Source organism: Mycetomoellerius zeteki, unplaced genomic scaffold (assembly GCF_001594055.1).
Source record: "Mycetomoellerius zeteki isolate Tzet28-1 unplaced genomic scaffold, Tzet1.0 scaffold85, whole genome shotgun sequence".
NCBI classification, from domain to species: domain Eukaryota; kingdom Metazoa; phylum Arthropoda; class Insecta; order Hymenoptera; family Formicidae; genus Mycetomoellerius; species Mycetomoellerius zeteki.
Window position 1 is genome coordinate 923488 of NW_017257883.1, and position 15971 is coordinate 939458.

At 32.7% G+C, this 15971-nt stretch overlaps 1 protein-coding gene across 7 annotated transcripts in view; it reads left to right on the forward strand.

Moving 5' to 3' along the window:
* Positions 1-15971, forward strand: part of dnc (phosphodiesterase dunce) — a 212451-nt gene that overhangs the window by 60032 nt on the left and 136448 nt on the right. For 4 of the 7 annotated variants that reach the window (XM_018459679.1, XM_018459680.1, XM_018459681.1 and 1 more), the window contains exon 2: positions 295-1573. The exons of 2 other annotated variants lie outside the window; for them this stretch is intronic. In XM_018459679.1, the coding sequence (XP_018315181.1) occupies positions 597-1573 (977 nt within the window). In that variant the 5' untranslated portion in view covers positions 295-596. The remainder of the gene's footprint in view (positions 1-294; positions 1574-15971) is intronic. One more of the 7 variants, XM_018459682.1, reaches the window with a different exon arrangement.

The following is a 15971-nucleotide window of genomic DNA, read 5'->3' on the forward strand; positions in this document are numbered from 1 at the left end:
AACTTTGACCTCCAATTTATATTTAACATTGGGAACATATTTGTTAATTTAATATTTAAAATATTATCTGTTACAGCATTGACGTAAAAACGAAGTTTAACAATAAAATATGCAATAGACTGAATAATAAAAATATTGATTTATAATCACTTACAAATTTTATGTTATTATTAAAAATTATCAGAGAGGTTGATGAAAGAGGCAAAATGCAAAAAATAACAACGTCGAAACTGGCCCCAAGTGCTCCAACTAAAGAAAATTTCCAAAATGTTGAAAGATGTCATTGATTTTCAGCTTGTTGGCTCTTAAACGACAAGATCGCGTGGATGGAATACATGGTGCAATCGAAAGAAAAGAAGTGTCGAGGTCAGTACATTCCGATCTGATGACGAAGAAATCCACGTGGAATCATGAATGTGTCCTGTTTGAAAATTTGATAATTTCGACGAGTTTAATTTTTTGACGAATTAAACCACTTGCAATAATCTTCTGACAACCTTGCGATATAACATTATCGGAAAAAAGGCTTCGTTTCTTATTTTTTACTGCAGCAATTTTTGTAAGTGTTTCTTGAATAATTTAGCGACTCTGCAAAGATGGACGAGGATGATACTGAGGACTTACGTGAAGCAGTTACGTTGGTAAACCAGCTCTCCACAAAAGTTACTACTTCCACCTCAAAATTTACCTCGAAGATCAGTCAGCATATTTTGCGAGCTCAGGAGTCGGATTCCGACACGATGGAATGCGCATCTGAAAACGAAGTAGAAAATCTACCGAAAGATGAGGACGCGTCACAATCTGTTAAGACACGCAAATTATATGAGAAGTGTCGTTATTCCCTAGACATTCCTGATGATGCTGAATCTCTACGTAGTAAAAGAACGACGATGTCATCCCTACGTGTGAGCGATAGCTCGCGACTGGGCCTTTTTATGGTGACGAATCGCAGTCCGCAATCCAGCTCTAGCCAGGAGGAATACGAACCCGAAGTGAAGAGCATCTCAAGGCTACAGCAACGTCAGCAACAACAACATTTGTTAACAACAGGTGGCGTCAGCCAGGTGACCGCCAGATCGATGGAGAGCCTGCGATCGTCGAAAAACTTTCTTAGTGCCGACGATCGTTACAGCGAAGACTCCAAGTCGATGGAGTCGCTGTCCTCGTCCTCGGAGACGCATGTAGGCTCTTCCAAGACTCACTACAGAAGTTTCCTGACATCGTCTACGAGAGACGTGCGCAGGATAGTGACGGTCGAGTCGAAGAGCAGTGAGAATCTTCATCGAGAAGAGAGCATGAATGCAGAGGTCAGACGCGGCCTTTTCGCCAACACCGGATTGGAAAGAAAAATACCGCAGCACCTCAGTCTGCCACCGCCGACCAGTGTGTTCTCTCTCACCAGTCCAGGTGGTAGCGACCGCAAGATCACGATTTTGAGTCCGCATTCGCCCCTACAAACGTTACAGACATCGGAGTTCCAATTCTCCACGCAGACGCTTAAGAGCCGGCGCAAAAAGGCCATCGTATTGCCGAGGTTGGTGTTGCCCCGAAGCGAATCCGAGGTCTTTTTAGAGTGAGTAGTTGAATGATCGAATTTCCTGCCCTGCCATTGTGTCCGTGTTTTCGAAGTAGAACCGCCCGAGGCGATCATTCGCCATGTTAACCTTTCCCGATGTGCCGGTTTGTAAAAAAAATAATGGAATTGATAGAAATCGATGGAAATTTATTGAGTAAATTTGCGAACAGTTAAACAACGAACAGGTTAGATGATATAAATACGAGATTTGATAACAAAACCAGAGATAACATTTGTTTATGCAATTACAACGATTCGATTTTAATGGATACATCTCTAGGAAAATCTAATATTATGTGTATAGCGCTAAAATCCATCGGGATGCCAATTATTATAATATGAATGAGTATATCATTATGACGAATTAGATTTGCTACGAAGTAAACATGAAATTATACATGAAACATGCGCTATGTGATTGCTCACGTTGATGTTGCAATGATATTATCGTTCTGATTTCTCATCAATTGCATGTGAATCAAACATAAAGCTTTTGATTTAAAACTCATACAGCTACTATTCATTTCTAGTTTTAGTAGAAGTTTTTTTAATTGTTAAATAAATTATTTATTGATATGAAATGTGAAAACAATAGAAAATTTAAAATTTTTTTCTCGAGATTATATTCAAAATTCTATATTTAAGAAAAATTAATTTCTATATTTAAAAATTTCTTTCTGTATTTAAAAAGAAAATTACGACAGTACAAATTTTTAAATGTTTTATATATTTAATTAAGAGCAGCAAAATTAATTATCTCGATATCTTCTCAAAAAGAAGAAAAGAAAAAGAGAAATATTTCATTGTTACTTTTTAGTTCTCTGTAAAGAAGCAATATTCTTATAAAACTTTCCGATAGAGAGTCCGCGTTGCACTAACGCAAATCAAATGTAATTGTTCTTGTCACTTGTAAGTAGAGAGAAGCGTTTAAACCACAGACCAACATTCCTTTGTGATGCGAATCGTGCTCGTTTCAGGCATGTTTAGAATTAATTGGATGCTGTTTGATCGGAGTACGAACAATATGGTGTTCGTATATGGTATTTTACGTTATATTAGAATATTCTGCCTTGTTCGTAAAGCCCGGGGGATATGCGACATACATAAATACGTGTTTCACGATTAATACGCATATAGCGCGTTTAATGTTGTGCATTACTACGCTGTGATGATATCAATTACATAACGATACGATTGAACAGACATTTCTATAGGCGCATACTACGTTTGCATTACCTTTGATTTAGAAAATTATATTATTTAAATATAGCAATGACATTCTTTTAAAATAAAGATGTGTCATTTAATATTTCAGAAATACAAAGTAAAAATGATCAGATATTATCAAACGTTAATGATACAAGTGTTATCGACTTGAATATAGGAGCTGATTATTTTATGAAAATAATTAGCTCTGAATAATGCAGAATATTACGCTTTGTTCGCTTTGTAATACTTACCTTGCTTTATTCAAAGAAACAGTCTTCTCTCATTTTCTTGAAAGCACCTCTCATAGCATCATCTTTGCTTATTTTTGGCGCATAAAGCTGAAGATGCTTAATTTCTGCGAAATTCATCAAATATTGCTTTTCGTTACAATCTCTTTTACTTCCTAGAAATACGTCGATGCAGTGCAAATATCTAAGTGAATATACTTAAAGAAGTAAAGAGTGTAATTGTTATGTGAAAAACAGAGTTGGAAAATAACACATTACTTGTTATGCCATTGTTCTTTTTTTCGGTAACAATCGTTACTTTTCTCTGTCTGTAACGGTAACGAAAAACGGAATTCAGCCGTTACTTTTATTATTAATTCTCTATTATTTTTATATGTATTTAATATTTTTTTACTATTTATGTCTATTCACGTTATTTTTTTATTGGAAAGAAATATTTTATTTTAATAGAAATTTAATATTTAAAAAAATATTTTGTACTTTATATCGTAGGCTGTATTCCGACAGTCTCTGCCAATGCTGAAACTCTATAGTATATATGTAACGTGAACCATAAATTTTTAAATTGGCAGTAAATTGGAATGCATTCTTAATAATGACATTAATGTTTAAAAACAATGCTTAGTAAAAGTTTTTAATAAAATTTGCGTTTGTGAATTACAATCTAAATTCCTAATCGTACATTAAAAAATAAAAATATTAAATTATAGAAGATTTATTGCATAAGCTTTTAATATAAAGAAAACTTTGCTATATGGAGACTAACTAAGAGTTTTAAGTTTTAACGTTGGTGATTATAATTAATATTCATTATTGAATAATATAATATTAAAATCTAACTTACACACACTTTAACATTATAAAAAAGTAACTTAATTGTTACTTTCCAACTCTGCTTAAAAGTATAAATTACTCATCTTTTCTCTCTCTCCCTCTCTCTCTCTCTTTGTTGTTTTATTATATTTAAAATTATTATTGCTCAAGAATAAATAGTGACCGCAGTTATTCTTTCCCGATTTACAACGTCCGTCTCAACCACACTCTGGCAAGTCACAGTAATTATGTCGCGTCACATTCCAAGTACAAACATGTGTTTGTCGGCCAGTATGCAAACGTTTACTGGGCATCGTTCAACTGGGACGTATGTTCGAAAATAGATTACACATCTACGATGCTTTCAACCTGGAAATGTCGGCCTGGGAATGCGGCGAATAACTTGAAAATCTTTCCCGTTCTACTCGAGAAATTTCGAACGAATTCTAAAGCAATTGAACTCCAATCAGAATAAAATTGCCTTCATCTGATCATTGTAAACATTTCTCGACGCAACGTATTCATCTCCTTTTTTTTCTTTCCAGATGCTCAAGCATGTAGTATTCTTTTGTAACAGAATAGCTTAATTTGAAAGTTAGATCGCAGTAAAATTAGTGAAATGAAACGATATATTTTTGAGCGTAAAAAGACTTATCAATTCGATTTTTACGCGTTCGAATATAACGAGCTTGAATCGGGCTTAATGTATGCGCGAAAAGCATATACATCTATATGATGCACACATGAATTACTCATGAGTGCAAATATGACTTGCTAAATGTACGGCCTCTTCTGCTAGATATTTTTTTCATAAAAAAATTAAATTTTTTTCGGTGCTGTACATTAAAGTTGTATTGAAAAATTTTTGCATAATATTTTTGCCGAACTTTTCACACTTCTTTTAATTAGACCCGCACTAAAAAAATTTGCTTTATTTGCTATTTATTTTTCTCTATTAAAGAAATGTTATAAAATAATGGTTTAGTTTAATAATTAATTAGTGAATTTTTTGCGGAAGCTTGTCCTGGTCCAAATAAATCCTATGTTTGATTAAAAATTTTGTTAAGATTTTGTATGGAATTATGAGCTTTTATAAAAATTGAAAAAGTATCACCGTCTGTAAAATATGTTTTATTTTAAATGAACTCATAAAAATATCTAAAGATAATAATTTAATTTATTTATTTCAAATATATATTTGATGTTTTTTTTAATGTTTCAATTTCTCTATTCAGTGATGTAACTTATTCTATAGTTCACAATAATGTTACATAAATAATATTTTTTTGAAAATACAAAACTATATATATAATGTAATATATTAATAACATATATATTATATATATTCGATATTTTTATTCATATATTAATTTCATCAAAGCATGGTCTTGAAAAAAACACGTGAAAATAGAATATTTCGTATTGAAATATTCTTTGTGATATTCGATAGGATTCTTTTTCTTCTTCTCAGTCGTTCTCCGTTCACTCCTGGACGTAGGCCTCCTCCATTCTCCTCCACACCTCTCTGTCCTGCGCCACCTGCATCCAGTTTATACCCGCTCGCCTACGGATATCATCACGCGATAGAATAAATTATGGAATATAAATAATTCTAAACCACTTTCTTAATACGAACAATATTACGTTTAAAAAATGCGAGGTCGAAATGTGCTTGAGAAACACGAGCTGAAGCTTAATCGCTCATACAGCCACCATATTGTATAAAAACCTTTTGTTTTTTGCATATCGCAGCTGAAGTAACGGCTCTGTTTTCTCTTCTCTTACCTACATTTTAGATCTTCTAACGTCACTCGTAAAGTGCATCGTCGACCCTTGACTCGTTAAACAAAGCCTTTCCCGGATAGCTTTTGCTACGCCCGTGAGATGAACGCAAAATATAAAATGGAATAAATTGAAACTTGTTTATGGGAGAATTACGATATTATACAGCATATCTTGATATTGGAACAAAATTAAAACGTTTTGAAGGGAATAACCTGTATTTTGACGTATAGACGTGACTCTTTCACAATACTAATTGCTTTTCGCAGAGATTCTGTTTATAAGCTGATTATGAAATCCATATTTACATCAATATATAATGTTGAGAATACATCCATTAATTCGCAAATTGTCATTCAGCCGGATGTCCATTATTACAGCTATTGATTTCGAAACAATACTAACGGATCTCAAATTTCATCACCAATATGCGATATAGGAAATACTAAATATGCTCTAACCTTGAAATAATACTAATTTATCCGTAATTTTTTATAGAAAAAATAGAAAGAAAATAATATAAAAAGGTCTGTATTCTTTAATCTAAATTTTCTACACTGCAAGAGCAATTTTGCTGAAGAATCTAAAAATTTAACTAGATACAGATCTGAAAATAATTTTGTTGGATCATCAAAATAATTTTACAGGAATCTTAAGCATAATGAGTAATGCTGCAAAATGTTTTGATATTCTAGCAACCGATTTTGTCGTCCTACCTAATTATTTTAATGGTCCAGTAAAATTATTTTTCAGATCTGTATTTAGCTAAATTTTTTAATTCTTCAGCAACATTGCTCTTTCAATACATTGTAATTTATCTATATTATTATTGGTAGTATTTTGTTTTATCATCTTGGATATTTTTGTCTTGCTAGTATCACTATTTCTCAGCTACTGCAGTTATCTTTACTAGTACAAAAAGCTCTGTTGATCGACACAATGACACATACGCGATATTACTGCAATATATTGCCGACAGCTAGTCGTATAGTGTTACTATTAATCTCGAATTCCGGTAGTGTTTTCGACAGACAAAGACAATAATACACTAAAAAATACTACAGAAGGAAGAAAATTATATGTCAATGGTGTCAACATGTCTAATTAAAGAGCAACACGATATTCACCTTACCTGCTACCTTAGTCGCTAGTTAGTTACTTGTCTAGTTATATCCTACGGCTGTGGAAGCAATTATTTCCCATCAATTACGTGTCCTTTGATGTACAACGTGCCACATTACAACATAGCTCTACAGGAATTACCAACTTGCATCTAAATGGAATGGATACTGCAACTCCTTGAGAACGTGCTGACCGCGCGACATGAATAAGCGATTTTATGCTTAAATTTTGACAATTTCCTGCTGGTCGCACAAGCGGCATATTTGCAATATATGCAAGCATAAATTAGCGAGCATGATGGAATGAGAGACTGTTTACCTGCCTTATTTTACTGATTTTGTATTTACTCTCTGTTGTATGTACCTATGCATGTGTAGCATTACACGCTAATTAATCGATCAATGTTGCAACGCGTATGCTTGTGGAGTAGTTGGTTACAACTCTATATTGAAGTTCGCATACAGTGGCCCGTTAAATCATGTTATTTAACAAAGTAAATCGCTACATACCGTTTGTAATTTGCTAGTTCCATAAACGGGTCTCATTATAAAATACAAGGCAAAGCCGGCTTTGCTAAAATATCTAAAAATTTAGTCACACAGATATAGATTTGAAAATGTTGTTAAATTATTAAAATAATCATGTAGGATGTTTAAGCTGATTATTAGAATATTAAAACTTTTTGCAACATTTCTCATCACAAATAATAAGAATCTTATTTTTAGACCGTACAATGTGAGAAACACAATTAATTCAACAGCCTATACCGGTCGAAGCTAGATCTTTTAATGCTTTAAATAATTCAATGTGAATTATATATATACTATATATGTACTTGCATATATAACATATTTGTAGTCCTTCAAACTGCGCGCCGAATTGGTTTTCCGGACTTTTAAACGCAATTAAACTACTGGAATAATATCACGAATTACATTAAACTGACAAGCTATTCTTAAATAATGATATTATTTCAATAGTTTAATTGCGTTTATAAGTCCGGAAAACCAATTCAGCGCGCAGTTTGAAGGACTACAAATATGTTATATATGCAAGTACATATATAGTATATATATAATTCACATTGAATTATTTAAAGCATTAAAAGATCTAGCTTCGACCGGTATAGGCTGTTGAATTTCTATTATTAATTGTATTTCTCATCATGTTTGAATGCACGCGTGCGTTTATAATTAAATTTTTAAGCATTTTAGCAAAATGATTTCTTCCATGTAGTAATATATCAAAACTTTTTACAGTATTTCTCATCATGTTGGAACGTCTTGTAGTTAAATTTTCATATACTTTAACAAAATGATTCCTTCCATGTAATAATATATTGCAGTATTAAATTCGATATAATTTAACGAAAGTCAGTTTTATCGCTATGCGCGAGACATAGTAGATCATTAATAATATAGCCACTTGACGCCATTCCGAAACGTTTTGTTTCTCATCTGACGCGTCCAATCAACTTCTCATTAATTAGGACGTTACGCATTTATCATGGAAGAAGAAGAGAGAGATAATTACTGAAAGAGAGAGAGTAGCTCGTAATCAATCTCCGACACTTTAAAATATTCTCTATCTGTTTAACCCCGGCCTCATCGAAAGTCCGATGTTTTTATATTATCGTAAAAGTTCGTTTATGTTTGACGTTAATATATTGCAATTGTTGTGTATTGCTAAAGTTAATTTAGAAACAACGATGACGTGAAACGTTACACGCTTGCTCACGGTGTAGAAACAGGTAATTTCGAAGTTTGTTTCGAACTTCCCCGCGCGATCAAGGCACGTAATGTTGAAACAACGTGACGAGAATATTTATAACGACATCGTTCAATTCGAATTGAAGTACAATATTGACTAAGCTGAATATAAAGATTATGCTTTATTCTATTTTATTACATCAAGCAGATTGATGAAAAAGTTCGGATATTTACATTAAAGAGTTACTTTTGATAAGAAATTTCTGAGTTACATTTGTTATGTATATGCACATAACATGAATAATGGAACTGATATGATAATAGTAACATCGTAGGCGTAAATGCCTAAATGATTACTTTGCATGCAGTTTACAGACTGTTCTGATGTATAGCTGACAGAAACTTAAATGCTTTTCAGCTTTAAGATTTAATATTCCGCTTTTACGATCGATTATTTCGACATGTAATCCTTATTCACGCCAGGCCGTTTCGTTTTGCGCTGTTTCCTCAACGATTCTTCCGCGAGATCGATAATAATGCGCCCCTGCGGGTCGCTACGACGACCTTGATTTGTTTAAGATCTAGCCCTAGTCACTAAGTTCTGCATATAACCATACTTACAAACAGTTCTCAAGTGTACCCGCATGTAAAATGATGATTGGCGAAGCTTTGCGCACAATAAATTTTACTCGTAATCGCTTTCCCCGAGTGAGAACTTGTCTCAAGGCTATCTGAAGTCTTTCATTTTCACACTAACATTTATTGACAAGTACATATCGAAATAAAGTCAGTATATATCGAAATAAAGTCAGTTATTGTTTCTAAATTTAAATCAGTCTTAATTAAACTCTATATTTTTTTTAAATTCCCCGTTTCTAAAAAATGAATCAAGACTGATTAAAACGACAGATGTCACAAGCGATGATATAATGTGTAAATGTAATTTATTGTAAAACATAAAGAGTATCTTCTTATTGTATCATATCAAAGCCTTTCCAGATAAATTACGTTTTTCATTCAACATCAGGAGTATATGTCGCTGCTATATACGTCGCGGAAATGAAACATAACATTTGCTAATAAAAAGGAGAAAATACCTTCAGATCAATATGACGGGATTATAGCATTGGCATTACTAGCATATGTACCAGTTCTTCCAAGTGAAATTACACATTTCGTTGCGTATACAGTGAGTATTATCGTTCATATGACGAGCTGGAAATCGCGAATCGGCGGTAAGTTCCATCTGATTCTCGGCCTCCGCGTTAATGCTACGTGTATGTTTGTTCACGATATGAACTTTGGTAAATACGAAGAGAGCTCGGCGGATAGATGTGTCAGACTATTCTGCGAAAATCGATACAAATACTCGGGAAAAAAATACTTTAGCAAAATTGATATTAAAACGACAATAAAGAGCCGCAGTTTAAATATTGGAACTGCTCCCTCTCTACATTCGTTAAATGGATATAGATTTTTCTTGCATTTGTATGCGTCTACAAACGCAGTAATGCGTATGCTTGTTATCAATGTCGATGCTCGACACGGTTACCCAGCACCGTGGTGTTATTAATTAACGGAGATTGTGCAATATTGTAACTGTTCTTGATTGCGTGGGTAATCTCACTAACGTGACGTTGATAATGAAAACAACTTGATGTTTGATTAATTTAATTCCGTTTCTAGTATTTTCTCAGATTTCTTCGCGTTAAACGATTTTAGTTGTGTCATCATTAGTATAATTTGTATTGGTAGTTTTCTTGAGCAAGATGGAATATTGATTGCAGCACGGTAGTTGATTACAGAGAATAGACCAATAATGCTAATAAAAACGCGATTGTAGTTTCAAGTTGTGATGCTTTAATTGCTTTGATCAACTCGGGGTGGGGGGAGGAAAGAGTATGCCGCTTATAACATAGTAAAGTCTTGAAATTTAATTTATGGCAAACTTTACAAGCTAGCCGTTCTCTTACCTCCTGCTCTTTCCATTTCTCCTTGTTTCGCGAAACTTTACCTATCTAAATCTGACAAGTTGTACCACGTGGGAGAAGCTCGGCCAACGCTTAAGACAATCGTCTTGAGATTTACTGATCTTTTCAAGATAGTTTGCTCCTTGCGGAATACTATGTACGGGCAGAGTCTTACTCCTACGACGAGATGCTGGACTTTCTGACCTACTTTCATTCGCGAAGATCTTGCATGCTTTCTACAATGTTCTTTAAGGTATTTTTCTAACGTTGACGAAGCAAATATCCATGTTGTCATGCGAAATTGAGTCAATAGTCGTATCAGTATTTAAAGCTAGACATAACTAAATATTGCGATCGCAGTTGTCAGTGTGAGCAAAAGAAGCGAGGAAAGTTATTCTTCAACGAGACGTTTTACGCTGAATTGTCAAATCGTTAGACGTACGAGACGGATTTGTCGTCGAAGGCTCAACGAGATTGCGACGTTTGGCTGCCAAATTGCCACGTTTATATAAGCATATTTCTATATGTGTGTTTGTCTAAAATACACAATTTTGTTTATACGTCTTTTCACCGCGAAACAATCTTACTTTAGATCTTTTCCCGGCTCAGATATTTTTGTAATATTTTTACCGGCGCCTCATCGTAGAAATGAAGACAAAAGTATATTTTTACAAGATTCTTACATAGAGACGAAAATCAAATTAGATTTTTACAAGATTCTTGCAAAGGTAGATTGTTATCTATTTAAAGACTTGGAACGTTAAACGAATCTTACGTTCAATTAATAAGATTTATACGACTAATAAACCGAAATTTTTTTTATCTTATATTGACATATATCTTATATTTTTATCTTATATTGACAGGGGATATCTTATGTTGCCTGCAATGCGGAAAAACTGAAATATCTTGTGTGTTCTTGGACCGTTTTCTCGGTGGTGCCGTCGCGGAAAATCTTTGAAACTGGTGAATTTTCCACGAAAATTTTACCGTAACATCACAGCTTCACTGCTGAAGATAATCATCGTCTGTTTTACCGACTACAAAATCGATTCGGTGCGGTGTACATAAAGTTTAGCAGACGAACAGTTCGTGGCAGCACGATGCCGCGACAGCAATCAATATTCTGTCAGGTCAAACCCTGTTTTCATCTATAAACTTATCTTGTACTACAAATTGCAATTGCCTTTTCTTATATTTTTTTTCCGTGTGAAATATGAAGAAAAATATATTTGAAAATATGAAGAAAATATATTGGAAAAATTATGATTTATGTTAGCTAAATAATATGATACGATGTGTATTATAATATAATATAATATATTAAATACATATTATATATATAAATATTCTTATATATATAGATATTCTCTTTATTTTCTATAATTATTCAATTTCAATTTTGTATAAACGAAAATACAGTAATCTCTCAATTTAATTTGCCCACCTATCTAAAATTAAAAATTTTATCATTTAATATTTGTTTTAGAATTTATTTAATTTTATTATTAGCTGTATATACCAACTAATTTAGTGTAACATTTCTATTATTTTATTATAACATAAATATTTACCTTTTAAGAGGACTGAAGTGTCAGATTGTTCAAAATTTTTGAGTTTTTTTTTTATAACGAACTGTGAATAAATATAGAAAAATACAGTTTTGTGAATAATATTTATATAACATAAAAAGAGTAAAAAATATTTTTTATTAACAAGTGTTTATATAAATATTCGATATATATATATATATATATGTGTATGTGCAGTATATACTCCGTTCCTTTTTTAAGGTTGTCGTTTTACAGTGACATCTCGGCTCTGTAGTCCGATTATTGCGAATTTTAACTAGAAATCTTATTTAACTAGAAATAAGGCATGTACTATGAAATGAACCATGGACAATCCTATCAAAATATTTCATTTTGTGATATTAATTTTTTAGTATGAAAAGATTGAAAAATTGGGTTTGCTAATAAAAACTGTAATAATAACTGCTATTTTGTTAATTTTTATTTAATCTATTTTGTATAGATTCATCTTATAGCGGTAAGTCTCTTGAAGATTTCTAAGTAAAATTTGCCATCAAATAAATGACATTTACCATTTGTCAACGAAAGTCGAAATATTACTGCAAAATTACAACCTCGAAAAAAAGAAAGAGTTATTCACATATATCGTACATTTATATATTTAATACAAGGATTGGTTAATAAAAATATATTCGTTTACTTTTTATATGTTGTAAATTTTGCTCGTATAAATATCGCTTCACTTTTGTATATTTATTCAATTCGTCATAAAAAATTCTCATAAAAAATTTCAAGCAATCTGACCTTTCAGAATCGTTTTAATAAATGTATTGTATACAATTACTTTCTATTATATTCTATAGAAATGTTTCCTTAGAATTAATTTTATTTTATTTCTAGTCACGTATATATCTGTTTAATATTAAAATCATAAAATATGGATCGTTATCAAATTTCTTCGTACACTATTTTTACAGAGAACGTTAGCACTGCAGTGATTTCACGATATAAATTAAAACGTTGGACCGAATAGTAGTATCTCTTGTTAAACTTTTAGGGACGTCGCAAAAGATAGATGAGAAGGTAAAAAGCTCTTGAGTATTGAAAGCATCATCGAAGTACTAACGTTCTTAGAATACGGAAGAGACGAATCGAAAGCTGGTCCGGGAATGCAGATTCAGCGAACAGCAGGCGATAAATGGTGTCATCGCGAAGATGCATTAGAGCGCACGAAATAATGCGGAGTACAATGCATTTACTAAGTTTCAAGTTATTGGTGCATAGCAAATGAAAGTTTTACTAATCTGATTCAAAATCTGTCAGAAATAAGGGAATCTTTAGCTGTATCTGAGTCATTGGTCTGGAATAATCTAAACAATAATTTTTTACATGAATCTAATTACATTTAATAATTAATTTTCGATAGTCTTTCTGCCAATATATGCAATAACATTCGACTGGTATTAATTTAAATTTTTTTGTTCGACATTTTAACATACTCATTAATCTAAACACGTGAAATATAAAATTATAAAGGCGATATTAATTTTATTAAAATGATGATGATATTAATTAAAATGCTATTCGTGATACATGCATTAGCTTTATAAAGAATAGATAGAATTTCTTTACAGAAATTTTATACATTTAATTTAAAATTTATTATATTATATTTTTTTTAATAATGCAATAACATCATTGTATTATTGTCCGGTTCTATTATATGGAGATTCTCTCTGAAATACTCGTCCATATCTAATGTTCGTCGAATACATTTATTGATTTCCCATTGTAAACGCCACTTCAATCGATTGATCGCCACTATCAGATTGCAAGCCCTCCTGTCTGGAATTAGTTTTCCATCGATTTTTCATTCGAGATTTGTCTCTCTACTTCCATCCTTTCTTTGTTTCCCTCTCTCTTTCAATTGGTTTCCTCCAATAGTCATGCATTCAGTAAATTTACATGTCATTATTATGAGAAATGTACAGTTTTCTAATTCTTATATATTCTTAAAAAATTTTCATCTTGTTATTAAATTATTTAAATTATTAAAAAATTTAATTTATGTAATATTATATTGGCTAATATATATATATATATATACGAGTCGTTAGCACAACACATTTTAATTGTCAATTATATTTGTAGTTGATTTGCTCTTCTATTATATTTACATCCTCATTATTATATTTTTAATAAGAGAGATGACAAGTTCAACGTATAATCTCAGGGGAAACACATCCTCTTTAATTTTCTGCTACTGTAGACACACAATCATGGCACCCTCGACGCCATTGATTTTGCGTCGTGGGTGTGTCGTATAGTGTCACTGTGTGAAGAAACAGTCATATTTATATGCGATGTTGAATTTTGTTTGCGAAATGGACGTAATGGACAAAAAATTAATCAAGACTGAAATCTGTGAAATCTATGACTAACATTCATTGATGAAAAGTCCAACATTGAAATTATTTTTATTTCCAATATGGTTTTTAAACTTTAATATCGCTGACATGTGATTTAGAGAAGTTTAAGAGAATAGAATGCTTCAGCACGTTGGAATAATTCTCGAAGGTTCCCTCTCGGACTTTGCATGCGGAAGATATGTATATTTTCCTTCCGACGTGGCGTTATTTAGATTAAAGTCGCGTGTGTATGGTCAATATCGTTGACGTAGGTCATGGGTGAACAATTACTCGCGACTTTCACGGCACTTGTGACCGTGGTTTTGTACATCGCGTAGGTCACGGATCCATGTTCCCGTACGAACAAATCCACAAAAGTGCCGCTTTTCTTTTTGCTGCGTGGCGCACGTTGTATATTTTATTGGCTTCTCTACTTTCTGACACTTCCCTGCTAACCCTCTCGTATTTCTCTCGTAACGTAACCAACTCTGCACGACTCGATCAGATAATTCCATCAAACTATTTTTCTTCCCAGTCTTCTTATTGGTTCGGAAACACGAACCGTCACGTTTTATTGACTGCACTATTGCTATCTGATGGTTCCACGCTTGATATTAAGCGTTACGGTCAAGTGCAATTCTAGAAGGGTGAGAATTACTAAAATTAATCGTGACATTATCCTATGATGCTCTTTTTCGAATTAAACGTGAATTAAATATGCGTTCGTGTACTTAGCACGATAGAATGCACAATTTTTGTGCAATAATTTCTAATAAGCGATCATCACCGTTGGAAATTCAACAGCTCGATGCGAAAAAATAAAAAATAAATGGTTGCATTAACCATGTACAAACTACACGCCCTATACAGCACAAAAGCTTACAACGATATTACTGCAACGTTTGCGACGTTATTGAGATATTGCTAGAATGTCGCAATATGCGATATTGTTGGAACGATCCGTGCTGTATAAGCAACGTTATAATGACAGTGTTCAGCACAAAAGGCAGCTTTGTACATACAATTGTTGTAGGATTTTTTAATATGATTGGTTTATATATTTAGATCCAGTGAGGAACTAAAGGCAAAACCAATCGTAGGTATTAAAGAATTTTACGACAATTGCAAAACTTCTTTTTTTCTTGTACGCAGCTATTTTCATACTTAACGAAGTAAGGACCTTAACAGAATGTAGCTGACTTATAATCTTAGTTTTAAAAGTGTATGTATACGAAAAGTAATACCTCATACATATACACTTTTAAAACTTAAGTCATAAGACAGTCATTGTGCGTTACTAAAGACAAAAGATTTAGGTCATAAGACATTGTCTTAAGATTATAAGTCAGCTATTCTGCTAAAGTCCTAACTATTATGTAATATCATATGTTATATTACATTTATATGTTGAGTGCGAAATTATAAAATTGATGTTGTTACTTTTAGTTTGTGTCGACTGGGACGATAAGTCTATACCTCCTAGGAATACCTTCATTTGCATGGTCGTCATTCGTTCGTACATCCCCAGATTGTATCCTGTTGCAGCGTTTACTCAGACCCATGCTCATGCACAGACATCACACGTTCCCGCCACTCCATTGA